Genomic DNA, 16,056 nt, shown 5'->3' with positions numbered 1-16,056 from the left:
GTGAATTACTTGCGAACAATTAAATTTGTTGGTGATGGCGAACCGAACGCTGAATTATTCGCAAACTTTTTCTAAATTATTCCCGAATTTTTTTTTTGCCCCCTTGTGGGACTGAGATCTCTGATTCGGATAAAATTATATCTAAATTATTTCTGAATTGCGAATTTTGACTACGCCAAACTGAATCCAAACAATTCATTTGTCACTATGCTCCTGAAGTAGATATATTTTAACGATTTAAATTCGTCGTTTGAAGATAATCCGATAGACATTTAAAGTTGTGCTAACCAACATCTCTTGATAAACACATCACACCCTAACTTTGCTCAACTTTATAACCTCACTCGATGAACAAATCACACTCTAATTTTGCTCAACTTTATAACTTAAAAACACTTTTGTTCTATCAAGAAAGATAGCAAGCACATCAAAAAAATTATTCGCTAAAGAGGGATTGGCGATGGTTGGTGAATTGGAAGAAAAGGCGCATATTGAAAGAAAAGGCGCACAAACAAAAACACAAAAAAAAGGTTGAACAAAGCTATCTCTTAATTAAGCTACCAAAAAAGGTTATTGCAAATAGTATCTACTGTCTACCGTTGCGGTGAGATAACGACTAAAACTACCTCTTCTTAAAAAAATGGATTATCAGCGAACCCTATTTTGTAATCATCATCAGAAATAGGACTGAGAATTTAATCCACAGTTCGTAGTTTGCTTGTATTCGATACAAAAATTAACTCCAATTTGTCTCGATTAATAATTTTTTGCTAGGTAGAGTTTCAATTCGAATTAAAAAAAACAGTTGGATTTCCTTGGTCATTAAATCCCCTGCCAGGCTGCTGCTACCAAGACCGGTAGTGGTGAATTGTCATGAATTTAAGATCATTATTGTTCCAATTATTTCGGGCGGTGTTAGATAGTTGCTGATTAAGTTATGTATTCAATCTTATTTTTTATATTTTACATTTTGTCTGACAATTTAAGTTATGATTTAAATTAATCTGTCTAAAGAAATAAACTGTTGAAAATAAATCTCTATCTATGATAATGGACCCTACCGGCAGAATAAGTGTGAAATAAGTTAATTTACTTAGAGAATTAAAGTAACTTACACTAATTTAATTTAAATCAGATTCTATTCTATTTTACTCTTATTTTACTATAATTTAACAACTTAAGTACGTAATAAAATATTTACTTCACCTCTTATTCTATATTCAAATATGACTTAAGGTGTGCAAATAATGAATTTGCTTCTATCAAATTCTTTAATTTGCATTTTATTTTTTCACGTAAAGAATAAGGTTCGTAAAGTCCTATTTTTTTTTTAAAGTTTGATGGCATTGACCCATTCTGCCATTCAATGCAAGGAACGCGATTTTTTTTTTTTTAGAAAAAATCAAAATTAATTTTACTATAAACATAAATATTGTTTTCTTATAACTATATGTTCTTTTATATATATATATATATATATATATATATATATATATATATATATATATATATATATATATATATATATATATATATAGTATTGACAACTATTTTATGTCCGTAGAAGATATAAACTATATTTTGCCAACATGTTATTATGTTAATTAGGACTTTTTTTTTGATAAAGTCTGTAAAATCCCACTAGTTTTCATTGAAACTATTAGAGTTCATGTTGTTACACACTAAAAAAAAATAGAGAAAGTAACGACTACAAAAAGTACTATAACAGCACACAGAAGCCCCATCATAGCACATAACAACATGCTAGCATAATCAGTTTCTAAAATGATACACTGAAGCATAAAAAACTCACAGAGCAACAAAAAGCAAGATGAAATACATCATCACATCACAAAGCTAGACCATAAAACCATAAAATCAATTCATTCCAGAGCAAGTAGGAGCTCGATACCAAGCATCTCATCTTCCTTAGTTACCTCCTCTTCCACGTGCCAGATGTCTTCCTCAGCCCATATTAGACTCAAATTTGCCCCTGTAGGGCTCAAACCTGCCCCTAGAGTAATCAAAGCCTGACAAGGCATAGAAACAACATTCATTGGCATAATTAGGGGTAAAGAAGATAAAAGACCACTATTAAGTTTAGAACACCAAAAAGTTGCTAATGATATGACCTTAGAACCAACTGCCTGCAAAGATGGAATATTAGTATTTTGAAAACATAATTTATTTCTTTCTAACCATATTGTCGATAAAACAACTCCTCTAACAAGTTCTACTAAAAATGGTTCTTTTAGAGGAATAAAAGCCTCTATAAACCAGATATCTGACATAGTGGATCCAGAAAAGATAAAATTATTATGAGCTGCAATCCATGTCCATATATGTAAAGCAAAAGTGCATGAAATAAAGAGGTGATCTATTGTTACAAAAACACCACAAAAAGGACAAGAAGTATCTCCAGACCAACCTCATTTACAAATATTATATTTCGTAAGAATACTATTTCTTTTCACTAACTATAGAAACACCTTAATTTTAAGTGGCAATTTTGATGTTCAAATAGAAGCAAATTTAGTATTGACAATTCCACCATATTCTAGCCACTTATAAAAATAATGTACATAAAAGATATAACCTGAAGACCATCTCCACAACAAAGAATCGGTTGTAGAAGGATCAGGTGTATAATATTGGAGCTGAGTGTGAAGATCATTCCACTCAGTCCAAAGTACTCCTGTCCATTGTCTTGTAAATTGAATATGAAGAATCCCATTAGAGAGAGCCTCTATTACTAACATATTAGGATCACATATAATAAAAAATAGATAAGGATAAGAAAGAGAAAGAGGGAAGTCTGAAATCCACCTATCTTTTCAAAATAAAATAGTGGAACCATTGCCTAATTGTTTTAAAAAGCTCAAATTCACAATATGAGAACCTTTAAGAATTCCTTTCCATAAAGGTAAAGAAAGGGAAGAGTAATCTGTGGGACCATAGTTAATATGATATATTTTCAAAGACCCTTGATTTGAGGATCTTGAAATTGAACCCACCATTTTGCAAGTAAGAATTGACTAATTCTTGAAAGATTAAGGACACCCAAACCCTCTTGATTCTTACTGTTACAAACAGCATTCTAAGAAACCAAACAATATTTTTTTTCCTTACAGAATCACCTCCATACTAAAGGAATCTCTTTCTTATTTTGTCTATTCTCATTTTAATCTTAGAAGAAATTATAAACATAGATAACCAATAAATATGTATTGATGATAAAACAGAATTTAAAAGAGTAATTCTCCCTCCAACAGAGAGAAGTTTCTCTTTCCACCCTTGAATTCTATTTTCAATTTTATCAATAATAATTTGTCAATCAACAAGGGAAGGTTTTAACTAGGACTTAATACATTACATTTAGTGACAGATGCAAAAAGGTTTCAATAAAGATCAACACTATATTATGTAGATTGCATATGATAAATTTATTTCATATCTATAACTTTCAAATCAATTTTGATTTATCTTCACAATCTGTAACAAAAATTGGGAAAAAAAACAATACAATGCAAAGTTCATTTAGTTTAAAAAATAAAATAAAACTGTTTTAATTTTTTTTAACAAAACAAGCACTATATGTGGGGCTATAAAAAAAAACTCCACTGAGAATCGGGGGAGCAAAAAAGTTCACATTTATAATGGTTCAAAAATGGCTCCACCGATTTTAGTGGAAAAAAATGTTCTTTTGTGAGTGATTTTTTTTATAATTTTACCGCAAACTATACTTGTTCCATTAAAGAGATTAAAAACAATTATATTTTAAAAAATATCCTAGATCCGCCCCGTTACATTTGATTACAGAGGAAAAGCTTAACCCGTATCAAGTAAGAATTAAATAATGAGCCGACATGTGGCATTGATCTGTTTTCACACAGGCGATGCTTATTACTTTGGGGAAATTAGATCCATGCCACCCCAAAACTTCAAATTTAGAAATACGCCACTCCAAAGTTTTGATTTTGTTAAATGTCCCTCCAAATCTCACTTATTAAGATCCATGCCACCAATACAATATGAATGTATAATTTTAATTTAACAATTTACATAATACTTGAAGTTACCAAAATAACCTTGATCCAAAACCCTCCTCTCCACTCCGACGATTACTCTTCTTTCGACACAGACCAGTTCATTAGAGCAAACTGCATCAATTTGAGAACTACAATATACTCACAGGAACTACAATATACAACTATGGCTGCTATGATACACTATAGTTAGGCATGCCCAGAACTGGATTCAGTAAAATTCACCAAAGAAACAACACTTATGCTCTAGTTTTCAGCATCCATGAATTGGTACAGAATCTAAATGTCACTAACTGGCACTTCCTACTTCCTTCTTTTAGATCACCTCATCTCTTGCAAGCTCTCTCCACTTCAACACTCCTATATACCTCTTGTGCACCTCGACTGCCCAATGTAATAGAATTTTTTTGGATTACCTTGTTATCTTGTCATGGTAGCGCCACTCATAATCTGCCACTGCACCAGAAAAACCATAGCTGGACTTAGGCACCTCATACTCGGCAATTAAGGAGACAGACGACAACAACTTCTTTCTGACTGGGAAGAGAGGAGATGAAGAGAGGATGCACAAATGGAAAGAACAACGGGTGAGGGTAATGTTTAACCATTTCTTTTGTTCAGATCCGACCCATTAAGAGTGTAGAAATGAAAGGGTGAGGATATTTGTGGAATATATGAAAATACCACTCAAAATACAACAAATTATGTTTATTTTTAATTAGAAATATATTATAATTTGGTAATGGTGTCATGAATCTTAATAAGTAAGATTTGAAGTGGCATTTAACAAAATCAAAATTTTGAGATGAGACATTTCTAAATTTAAAGTTTTGAGGTGACATGAATCTAATTTTCTCTATTACTTTTTGTCGTGAAAAAGTAGAAGTGCGTGCGCTGCTTTTGTAAAAACCGGATTTGACCGACCCCCTTGGGATCTCAATCTAATTAACAAAGTTCAGCATTAGCATCACATCGCATCGGATTCCATTTTCAGTTTTATTCTGAGAATAGGGTTTTCACAGAGAATTGAGAATTCGTGTTTCCACGTGGCAGCTGGGATCGTGAGAGAAGGTGGTGCATGCATTTAATGCATTGTTATCAATATATTGTTTTAACATTTTTATTGGATCGATAAGCAGGGACTCCTCCAGCATGAATTGTAAATGTAAAATATTTTATATTGGAGAGAAAGTCAGACCGAATAATTTATACTCGAAAATATTTTATTACAGAAAATGTAAAATTCGGTGCCTATTTAGATATAGAAGTCCGTCTTGAGATTTGTGTTAGATTAAAAGTGACGACTCAGATCTCATTATATTCAACATAACGGGGAAAGTTTGGGCTGCACATACATACATGATACATGCCATGTTTGAAAATAGAAAAAGGCAATCGCAAAAAAACAAAATTTGACGAAGTTTCCATGAGCTACAGCTATAAGACTGAGTGCATTAACTAAGAAACCATGTGCTATTGTGCCCTTGACTCATGACCTGATCACCTCTTTTCGTCGTCTTCACATCCTTTTTTCATCTCCCCTCGTGCCTTCATCTTTCTTTCTTTCTTTCTTTTTCTCAAAAGGCAGTCGAACAGTCAGAAAATTTTTCAGATCTATGTTTGTTTGTTCACGCATAAATCGTGATTCAAAGGACGGACTTCAGAATTTCATTTGATCAATATATAGTACAAGTTTCTCTGTCCGAATTAATGTACAAAGTAAATGCATTTAGGTTAAATCATAATTGCAGCTAAATTTGTTTCCCTAGCTGGATGTAAATATTCTTTATGATTTCGTACACACACAAAAAAAAAAAAAAAAAAAAAAAAAAAAAAAAAAACTAATTTTGTTAGAACGTCTTAGGAAAGGAATGAAATTTGTTTCTCTAATACCAGAAAATAGTTGATACACTGCAAAAGTGCAAAACACAGCTAAGAAACCTGACAGAAAACAAAGTTTTGCAAAAACAACCCTGTAAAAGTAACAAGTTTTCATCCAGCCTACTCTTCAGTGGTAGAAATGGTCCCGTGCGTGCCCAAGCATAGGGATTGTACCCTGTATGCCCCCCTCCATAATAATGAATTAATGATAAGAGAATTTCCTGATATGACCTTTGCATCAGAATTCAGAGGGCAACACCAACACCAACATACAAGTTTCATATTTTTTTTATTCCCTGTCCAAAAATGTGTAACAGAAATAATTAGTGTACCTAATACCTATGCTTCATAAACATTTTGCATTTCCACCCCTCCTTTCCGACCAAATATTCCATAAAACTGCCCCTCTGATTACTTCTACCAAGTTTGAATCTTTCATAGGACACAAGTGTCAATTTCCTTTCCTATAATTCTCAAATATTACTACACTAAAATTGAAACCAAGCCAGGTTCACTGTTCTTCAGGCGTATCAAAGGAACCAATTTGATTTCAATTTATAAAACTTGTGCCTTCAATTTATATTTCATTTCAAATTCGGCCCAATTGAATTCCCAATTTGTCTAATACATAAAAGCCCAATTTTAAGGTTTGCACTATATCAAGTTTCTATATATAATGCCGGTCCAGATTTCAATTCCTCTTAATATTAATTTTCTAGCCTAATATTGTCAGTCTCTCCATCCAATAACCGTCAGATTTCAAATTTAAACTTTCATCAAGATGTGCGCAGACACTTTGCAATTCAGACACGTGTTTCGGCCTTATTAGGTTTGGCTATACGGGTCCGATTTGCAAGTTAGGTGTACCTGCTGCAATTAATGCTAACGGCCGTTAGCTCTCTCTCCGTTAAGCAAAGAAAAGAAAACAACCCACTTTTCTTCTTTCTCTTTGTTAATCAAATGATTTTTTTTTCTCTCCAGAATTGATTCAAATTAAATCGCTCCAATGAAATTAAAATTATATGGAGAAAAATCATGCATTAGTCTTTACAATTTCAGAGTAAAAAAATATTAAAAAAAGTTGAGTTACAAAAAATCTCACCAACATCATCCCACTTGACACCGTGGCTTAATCAACAATTGTTGTATGATCATTTCAATTAGCGGGTCTTCGCCTAAACCGGATCTATTAGCCGTTTTAACTGAACGGGTTGGAGTTGAGACTTGAGATTGATGAGATACCTCCATCATAATTTACGTGATTGTTTGCAACTACTATAAGAGAAGGCATTGTCTGAGTTGTAGGCTTAGTTGGTTTAATAGTTTGGTTCGGTTTGTTTTTTAAAACTGAATTATAACTTCGGTTTGGTTCAGTTTGAAAATTTTCAAAACCGAAATAACTGAACTGACTGAACTTTTATATATTATGAATTTGGTCCAGGCCACCCCGGTTTATTTCTTAATACCCCGATTTATTTCTTAATTAATTGTTTTACATAGTTCGGTTTATTTCTTAATATCCCTAATTATTTCTTAATACTTTGGTTTATTTATTAATATACTTTGGTTTATTATAAACCAATTGCTTTAAATAAAAAAAAAACTAATTTTGGTTTGAACCGAACAAACCGAAATAAAACTTTGGTTCGGTTCGGTTTAGTTGCAATGCTATATCGGTTCGGTTCAGTTCTATTTTTGAAACTGAATTATAGCTTTGGTTTGCCTAGTGTGGTTCGATTTCAACTGAATCGAACCGATGAACACTCCTGATTCTCGGTTACTTCTTTTATTTTTTTTATTTTTATTCTACTTTTGAAATTATTTTGTTTTGTTTTTGTTTTGAAGATTAATGGGTTTGGTACCCACAAAACGATTATATGAAAAAAGGAAAAAGTATTTACAACACCTCTAGATGTGTGTATTAGGAAATTATTTTGTTTAGATGAAGTAATGAGGTTTATAAATCGATCTATGATCAATCATCTTTTATTTCCATTTTATGAAAAGGGAAGAAATTTGACATAAAAAAAAGTTCATTCCGGTCTGGTATCCGGACAAGAAACTTGCCTCAATTTTCTGTTATTGTAACTAAACTCTTTGAATTAACTTTATGATCTCACATATGAATAAATTGATTTGGGCCTGGCCTTTTCTTTCCTTCTATTTTCTTTTGGGATTTGAGGTGGGCTTTTAAAAATTTTGATTTACTTTAGAAGGGACGGGTCCCACTGTCAGTCTTTATCTTACTACCACAAGTTTCTTAGATTAATGCATCAATAATTACAAAAACAAATAATATTTTTAAAAACAACAAACTTAATTAAACAATAAACATTATAACAAAACCTTTATATTTTCTCAAATAACATTATTATAAAAAACAATAGTATTTTTTTATTTGATCAAGACGACATCATCCATTTAGAAAAAGGAAAAAGAAAAAAAAAAGATATCAATAAAATCTTTTGAAAAACCTCATTACATTTATTGAATAAAAATTATTTGTACTTATTCAGTTGTTCTTGTTAATATTGTAGATAATTCGCATGAACAATAAAAAAAGTGTGACGGTTTTACTTTTGTAGATCCGAAAAAAGATTGTTTGCATCCTTGTACATTTTTTTTTTCATGTGCTTCATCTACTCAGATGAGGTATAAAAGGAGAGGATAGACAATGCCTCTTCATAAAAAACTCCATTAGCCGCTGTACTAATTTTTTTTATCAGAACTATACATAGACATACCAACATGCAAAAGCTATCTCTGAAAAAATATAAAAAAATAACAAAATAGCAATTATTAGATACAAAGTGAGAAAAATCTGAAAATTCAAAATTAAAAAAGAGGACTTTATTAACATCTATAACCTTGAGATTCTCCTATTTTTAATTTGCTCATTGATAGTCATTTATATGTTGGATATGTATTGTAAATATAAATTTATTATTTTCTAGTTAGAATAAATATTGTATCTATTTTCATTTACTCCAATATCTTATAATAATAACTTCCTAAATTTTGAGTAGACCAAGTTTAATGCTAATTATTGGTATAACGAATCTGAACAAACATGTGTTTTTTAAAAATAGTATTACTCCCAACCTCTAAAGAAATTTGAATAGTTTGTTCGCATGCATCATATATAATAGTTGGTAGTTCACACAATTTGTTCATTGATAGTCATGGATATATTGTGTAAACATAAATCTATCATTTTCATATAGTTGGTATGTTGAAATTTGAAACAGATATTCCTACCGTGGGGTCAAATTTATTCAAAGGTCATTTCCAATTTGGTCACTAAAATAATGCCATCCACATTCCAGGCCTCTTTGTGTGGGTTATAAGTTCTAACATTAAAAAAAAAAAAAAAAAATGTTTTAATATGACACAAATCACGATACAGATTCCCCTATATTTGAAATAGTCTTCGAAGCGAATTCGGTTTGGCTGAGAGTATTTTATAACATGAAAGACTAGTTTAATAAATTTTAAATAGGTTAAATTTGCTTTCATTAAAAATAAATTCTACTAAATAGTCTAAATTGAATGACATGCTATGAAAGAAAGTCTCCGGCGAGAGAAACAGATGTAGAGCAAGTTCTTTCCAAAAAAAAAGAAAAATATATGAATTAAATCATGTAATATGCATAATTAGGGGTTGTACAAAATTGCTTGAACTCGCTTATTTACAACTCAAGTCAGCTTTAACTCGAGTTGGCTAACTCGTTTAATAAATGAGCTAAGTTTGAGCATAGCCTAACTCGCTCATTTATAACTCAAGTTACATAACATGAGTTTGCTAGTGCTTATGTACTAAGTTGTTGTATGAAAAATTGTTAGATTCTAAGTTATTGTTTTGCTTTGAGTTAACCTATTATCTATGTGTTAGATTGTTTGTATTTAGATAAATTATTACTAGATCATTTCAATTGTTTGTGTATAGGTAAACACATACTAGTGTATAACAATACTTTAGAATTTGACTGATTAAACGAGCTATAAACGAGTTGCGAGTCAACTCGAGTTGATAAAGAGCTGAATTCGAGTTGGCTCTACAGCTCGTTATTACCATTCCAACTTGAGTTAACTCGCACATTTATTAAATGAGCTAAGTACGAGTTAGGAGTAACTCGCTCAAACTCAATTCATTTACAGCTCTATGCATAACTCACTCATATCGGTCTATATTACGAATTAATAATTTTGTTTTTCAAAATCTAAATAGTCGATTTGAATTGTTGGACATAATCATGTGAAAATGTACTTACAAACTAAAATTTACATTTTTTTTTTAAATTACACCTTTTTAAATAGATATAAAATTACTACTTTTAAACGGTCTGGAATTTTTGGGTCATGAAATTTTCTACCTATTTAAAAAATTGTGAAAAATATTTAGATAAAAAGAGAGTAAATTTTAGATTGCAAGTTGCTGACACAGTTTTTTAAAAAAATTGTATGTCCATGTTTTAGTAATATTGTTGATTCGAACTAATCATAAACAAAATTAGAAGAGGATTACCCTCACTTTATTGTTTGAGATTAAATCTCAACCTGTTTGGAATTCGGATCACCATAGGAGACAGTATTATTGGACTTTGGAATTTGTGCCAAATTAAAAAGAACGGTTCAGTTCTAGTAATTGTAAAAGATTTTCTTATTAGGTATTGGAGAGGATGTGATTTTGGTGTGTGTGTGTATGAAACTGCATAAGCGTCATTTCTTAGTATGAATGAATTAATAAACAAACAAAAAATATGAAAAATCTGGTGAGTATGAAACTGCGTGCACGCATAATTGAGTCTAAAAAAATAAAATAAGAGAGTAATTATTCTAGAACTACCTCCAACTACTTCATGAAAATAAAATGAGAGAGCGAATGAATTAATGCTGATGGAAGTGGACTCACTTATCCAAAGAATAATTCAAACTTTTTAAATCATGAATAAATTAAAAGAGCGGTCCGTTTATTATTATTTTATTAAATGTTATACTTGGTCATCATCTGATACACGTCACATGCATCATACTTTTGGACTACATTGAAAAATAATTCAACGCTTAATAATTTGTCTTATCTTTTTTTTTTATTATTATTATTTTAGTCTTATCTTCTTCATAGTTTACTCCGGACTAATGGGAGATGTATACATTTTGGATTTTGCATTCAATACTATACATTTTAGATTGAAGCACATTAGGGCCTATTCAGATGTAATTCCGAAAATACTGTTCACGTGGGAAAAAGAAAATTTACTCAGACTGAATTTTTTTTTTCCCACGTGAACAGTAAATTTTAGTTCAATTTTTTTCTATTCCCGTTCCTATTCACATTCCCACTGTGCAGCCGAACAGGGCCTTAAAGATTTTGATGAGTTTAATAACTTGCTTGAGCTTAAACAAAGATAGATCTATAGTTTTAGCAAAAAAATACTTAATCATTTTTTTATGGTTGTGTATATTATAATTTAATTAAATTATTATTTGAATTTAATATGTTCAACTTTAAATAAAATGTTAAATGCGTGTTTGAAATTTAGTAGTTAGAATTCAACTTTATAGTTGTAGAGAATTGGATTTAAATTTTACTTTCGCAATGTATTTAACGTTTGAGCTCTTCAGTCTAAAATTTCTTGTTCTATTTATGATTCCAAACAAATTTCAGTTATGAAATGAGATATATAATAGACAAAGGCTAAATCACGATAAAAAATAAAAAAAAGTTAGTTAGACAAATCATTGGAAGAGAAGAATAGTGAGGAAAAATGAAATTTGGAATAGGCTTCAATTTCTCACTATCTGGTTGTGTTCGGTTAATGGTAGAAGAGTGAAATAGTGAAATAATAAAATAACATAGATAAACGAGCTAAATCTATCTCTTGAAAAAAGCTAATTCACTTTTTCTATATAATAGAGAATTAACTTATAGAGGAATAAATGAGGGACCAAAATGCAAAAAATATAGATTCGACTACAAAAATTCAAACTCAATTTCACTATTCTCAATTTTTCAATTCCACTCATTTTTTTTTTTTCTTATTTAACGATAATAGATCATCTTTTTCTTAGTTGTTTCCACGATGATATGTTCAAAAGAGTTGCTTCCATAAATATTAATTTTAGGCGTGCGTCCAACCATTCTACGTCACATCAAAATCACGATTAAAAAAAGTTAGCCCGTTCAGGTTGGGAACGCAAATAAAATTGTTAGCGCAAAATCTTAAATGAAATTTATATATTTTTTATAACAAAAAATTGAAATGGTATCGCTTCCAAGCACGCATCCTTAGGAAGTCCTTTCTCACGCATCATTTTAACGAATATATACTCAGAAAACATAAACATATATTGGTTTTTTTTTTTAAATTAGTAATTTTAAATGCCCACTAACAATTATATTAATAAAAAAATATAATTATAACAAATCAAATAACTTTTATTTTTATTTTTTTATTCCCATAAAACTTTATAAATTACTATAATATTTTAGTCCTACTTGTATACACAAGATATGTTATCTTGTTAAATTATAACTTTGCAAATAGAAAACGCTTAGTTCCGACAGCAGCGATTTCTCTTCTAACAGAATAGTTACTGCTCTGCTTAGTTAAACAAATGAGTGAGATTAAATTAATAGGAAGTTCATTAACACTCTCTTTATAAAACCTCAGTCATTTAATTTAAAGTTCAAAGTAATGGTCGTATTAGTGGGTAAAGATATTGACAAAGCAGTTTTCTTTTTCATGCAGTGCACGAGTAGAGTGAAAAAGACGTGTTCTGTTGTGATTAACACGTTATGACTTTGGTCGCATACCGTGCTGTGATGTGTCATAACTAAAATGTCAAATGGTGGTCACAGCATGCGAATGATCACATCATGTCCAAACATGCTGTGACCAAACGCGACTCGTGTAACTAACTTGACCATTTGATTATAATTTAAGTTAGTTTATTCAAGATTCACCATTCGATCAAAATCGAACAGTCATAATTACATGTGACTCATGTGACCACGTACCGTGTCGTGACTAGATCTTTAACGTGACGTGTCGTGTTAAATTTTCAGAAAATAGTCATAGCACGCGAATAATCACGGTATGTAACCGACACAATTGTTGTGCCTTAAATTGTACACTGTAACGGAGCTGATCGTGCCATTTTTGCCACTCTATTTTATCTCTACTGGCCGTGCTGCTTGAAGCAAAAATTGCTCGGCCAATATCTAGACTCCTTTCGTTGAATGCAAGTAAGAATTCATCACTAAAATATATAATGGTCATTTGTTAATTTATTGCTACTATTTTATGCTACATCTAGTTCGACCTAATCCAATTTTCCTACAACTGACCGTTTCAAAGGATTGATAGTATGTCCTTACATGGAATCAATGAAACAAAGCAAGAATAATTTAAACAAAGTTGATGTCATAGTTTTACTCAGTAGCTAGGTTGAATGAACAAATTTTAAATATTCATCATTGGCTACTTCAAGTTTACAGTATTCTTAAACTATGAAAATTTCCAAAATAAAATAGGGTCAATTATTGACCCTTATTCACTTAGAAGTGAATCCATTTGTATTTGGGGATACTTAATTATTGCCTACGCAAGACAACATAATCACGGCTCTAAACCTAATCTTGGGAATAAGAGATGTCTGATTTAACAAATCCATTTTATATTCGAACCCAGAGATTTTATAGATTTAATCCATCCATCAAGCGGGGCATTCTTTTTTAGTGATCCATATCTAGTTATATAAAACATTAAAAACCGAAATTTTTATTAATACCCAAAATATTTAGTTAATTTCAAATTATACCCATGCTTGGTAGGATTATAATAAAAGAATTTTAGAACAAAAATATTAATTAATTAATTAATTTCAATAAATCTGAAGTGGTCACATCAGTGAATTTGAGATGCTATTGAATTTATTGTGTGTTAAGCAGAAAGGTTATGAACATGCATGAAGATTGTAAATTTGTAATCGCTAAAAAAATTAACTTTTGAATTCTTTCAAAAACTTTTCTAGCTCCTGTTGAATATAGAAAGCCTAGAATTCTCGATGCGAATAAAAATGGAGTACCGAGTTTCGAAGATGCGTTGAAAATTTTGTAATATTAGATTTTACTTCTCTCTTTTCTTGTTTTGTTCTCACGCACAAGTGGGAGAGATGGCACAGGAAGTTTCCAGATATACAACAAATAATGAAATATTGAAGGATAAATTGTTTCCTTGTAAGTCTAAACGGGGCCCATTTACGATCTCAAAGTAACGAAAAAGTAAACTTAATCAGACGGGTAACAAGTCATTTGGACAGTAATGTTCCAAATGGCTTCGGACATTTTATAGTTGATAATATTCTTGCAGTTTGTTGAAAGTTTAAAAGGCCATTAACAACTAAATAATATTTCTTAGGATATGAGAGGGATCAGTTTTCCAAAACGATATCTCATTTTCTCTGTCATAGAGTGGACTACAAGCACGAAACATGAATGAGACTTGGTTTGCTTCTTAAGCTAATAAATTGAATTTGGAACACACAAAGACATGTGAAGGAATTGGCTAGGAAAGATTTCATCAACTTGCATCTAATACATAGCTGTAATTTCATATACATCATGCGTAATAGCAATCATTTACAGCCAAGCATATTAAACAGATCAACAAATGAAAGAACCAAGGAATCAAACAACAGTACACCAATTAATTTCCTTCCCAGCACCAGCTTGAGTCCAAATCCCACTGAATCAAATGGATCCGGGGACGTATAGCACCTGGTATCTGGGTTCGGAAATTAACGAACCCGACCCGACTAACTAACTGTGAGCTGAGACAGACCCATACTCGGGTGCGGTGACATCGGTGACAGAGGCGGGAGGGTAAAAATCCCCTTCAAATCAAATCCTTCCCAGCTGAGCGGCGTCAAATCTTGACCGTCGGTTTTCTCCTTCTTCAACTTCCTCTCCGTTCCAATTTCCATCTCTATCTTTCTCTTTGGAGGAAGAGGGATCGGAGGTATAACCCGGAACTGGCACTCTGATCCCGATTCGGATTCGGATTCGGATTTCAATCCGGACAAGGATCCCGCTTCGTTGGGGAAGTTGAGTATAGCCTTGGACCCTCGAAGCTTGAAGGCAGCCTTGTCATAGGCTCGTGCCGCCTCAATAGCGGAGTCGAAGGTACCAAGCCAGACCCGAGACCCGCGACGGTTCGGGTCACGGATCTCAGCCGCATACTTACCCCACGGCCGCTGTCTAACACCTCGGTACTTCCTCGATTCGTCGAGGATTTGAGTTGTTTCAAGGATCAGGTTGGATGATTGCTGTTCGGATTCGCTAAAGAGGTGAGAGCGGATAAGGTCGAGAGAGGAGAGGCTGTCAGATGAGGAGGCCATGAGAAAGAGAAGTGCAGGGGCTGTTGATTGATAGATTCCTGTTTTGAGTGCTAGAGAGAGTGAGCAGACGCATATAAATAGATGAAAAGAGACCGGGTCTTCGAGGAGGGTTCCTGGATTGAGGAACGAAGCACGGGTGGGTCCCTTTGACCCTTGTGATGAAGTTAAATAACCGGAAATAGGATGGTTATCTTAGGTTTCTACGCTTATTTACTTTTTCTTACTTGTGTTGGTTTTCTATACGGGATATCAGTTTCCGAGATGGACACGTGTAATAGGTTATGACAACGTGGTATGTAGTGTGTGAGTAAGGTGCAAGGGAAATCCGGAATTTCACTTCTCCATTGTGGTGGGACTGGGACTGTAACTTGCTGTGTGCCTGTGTTAATTAACAGTTTAACACTGAAAGCGGCGTAAAGTTTGGTTTATATGTAACGACAACTTACACTTCCAAACAGTGCGGGTCAATGACAGAATATGCTATTGAGAGAGTTTAACTGAATCGGGAAAACACACATAAAAGCCGAAGTTGTCATAACTTTTTGACCGCATAAAATCGATGGATATCGCACGGGGAAAACTAGGACTATATTTTTTTAGGGAAAAAAAAAAATTCAGACTATGGGAATATGGGATGCTCATCTGCCCAATTTTTTTTTAATATCCAAAATTAAAAAACAGAATTACAACTTAGTTGAAGATTTTTAAAAATGTCCAGATTGTCGAA

General features: G+C 32.2%; 1 protein-coding gene across 1 annotated transcript; it reads right to left on the bottom strand.

Annotated features, from left to right (window-relative positions):
• Positions 1–14,485: 14,485 nt before the first annotated feature.
• Positions 14,486–15,447, bottom strand: LOC144551686 (ethylene-responsive transcription factor 5-like). Its single transcript, XM_078299754.1, has one exon. It carries the CDS (start codon positions 15,327–15,329, stop codon positions 14,748–14,750), a length of 582 nt encoding a protein of 193 aa, XP_078155880.1. The 5' UTR covers positions 15,330–15,447; the 3' UTR covers positions 14,486–14,747.
• Positions 15,448–16,056: the final 609 nt, after the last annotated feature.

Source organism: Carex rostrata, chromosome 3 (assembly GCF_964058835.1).
Source record: "Carex rostrata chromosome 3, lpCarRost1.2, whole genome shotgun sequence".
NCBI classification, from domain to species: domain Eukaryota; kingdom Viridiplantae; phylum Streptophyta; class Magnoliopsida; order Poales; family Cyperaceae; genus Carex; species Carex rostrata.
This window is presented reverse-complemented; position numbering and strand designations above follow the sequence as displayed.

Excerpts from the sequence above, each read along its gene's own strand:
- LOC144551686 (XM_078299754.1), bottom strand. The coding sequence starts at position 15,329 with ATGGCCTCCTCATCTGACAGCCTCTCCTCTCTCGACCTTATCCGCTCT.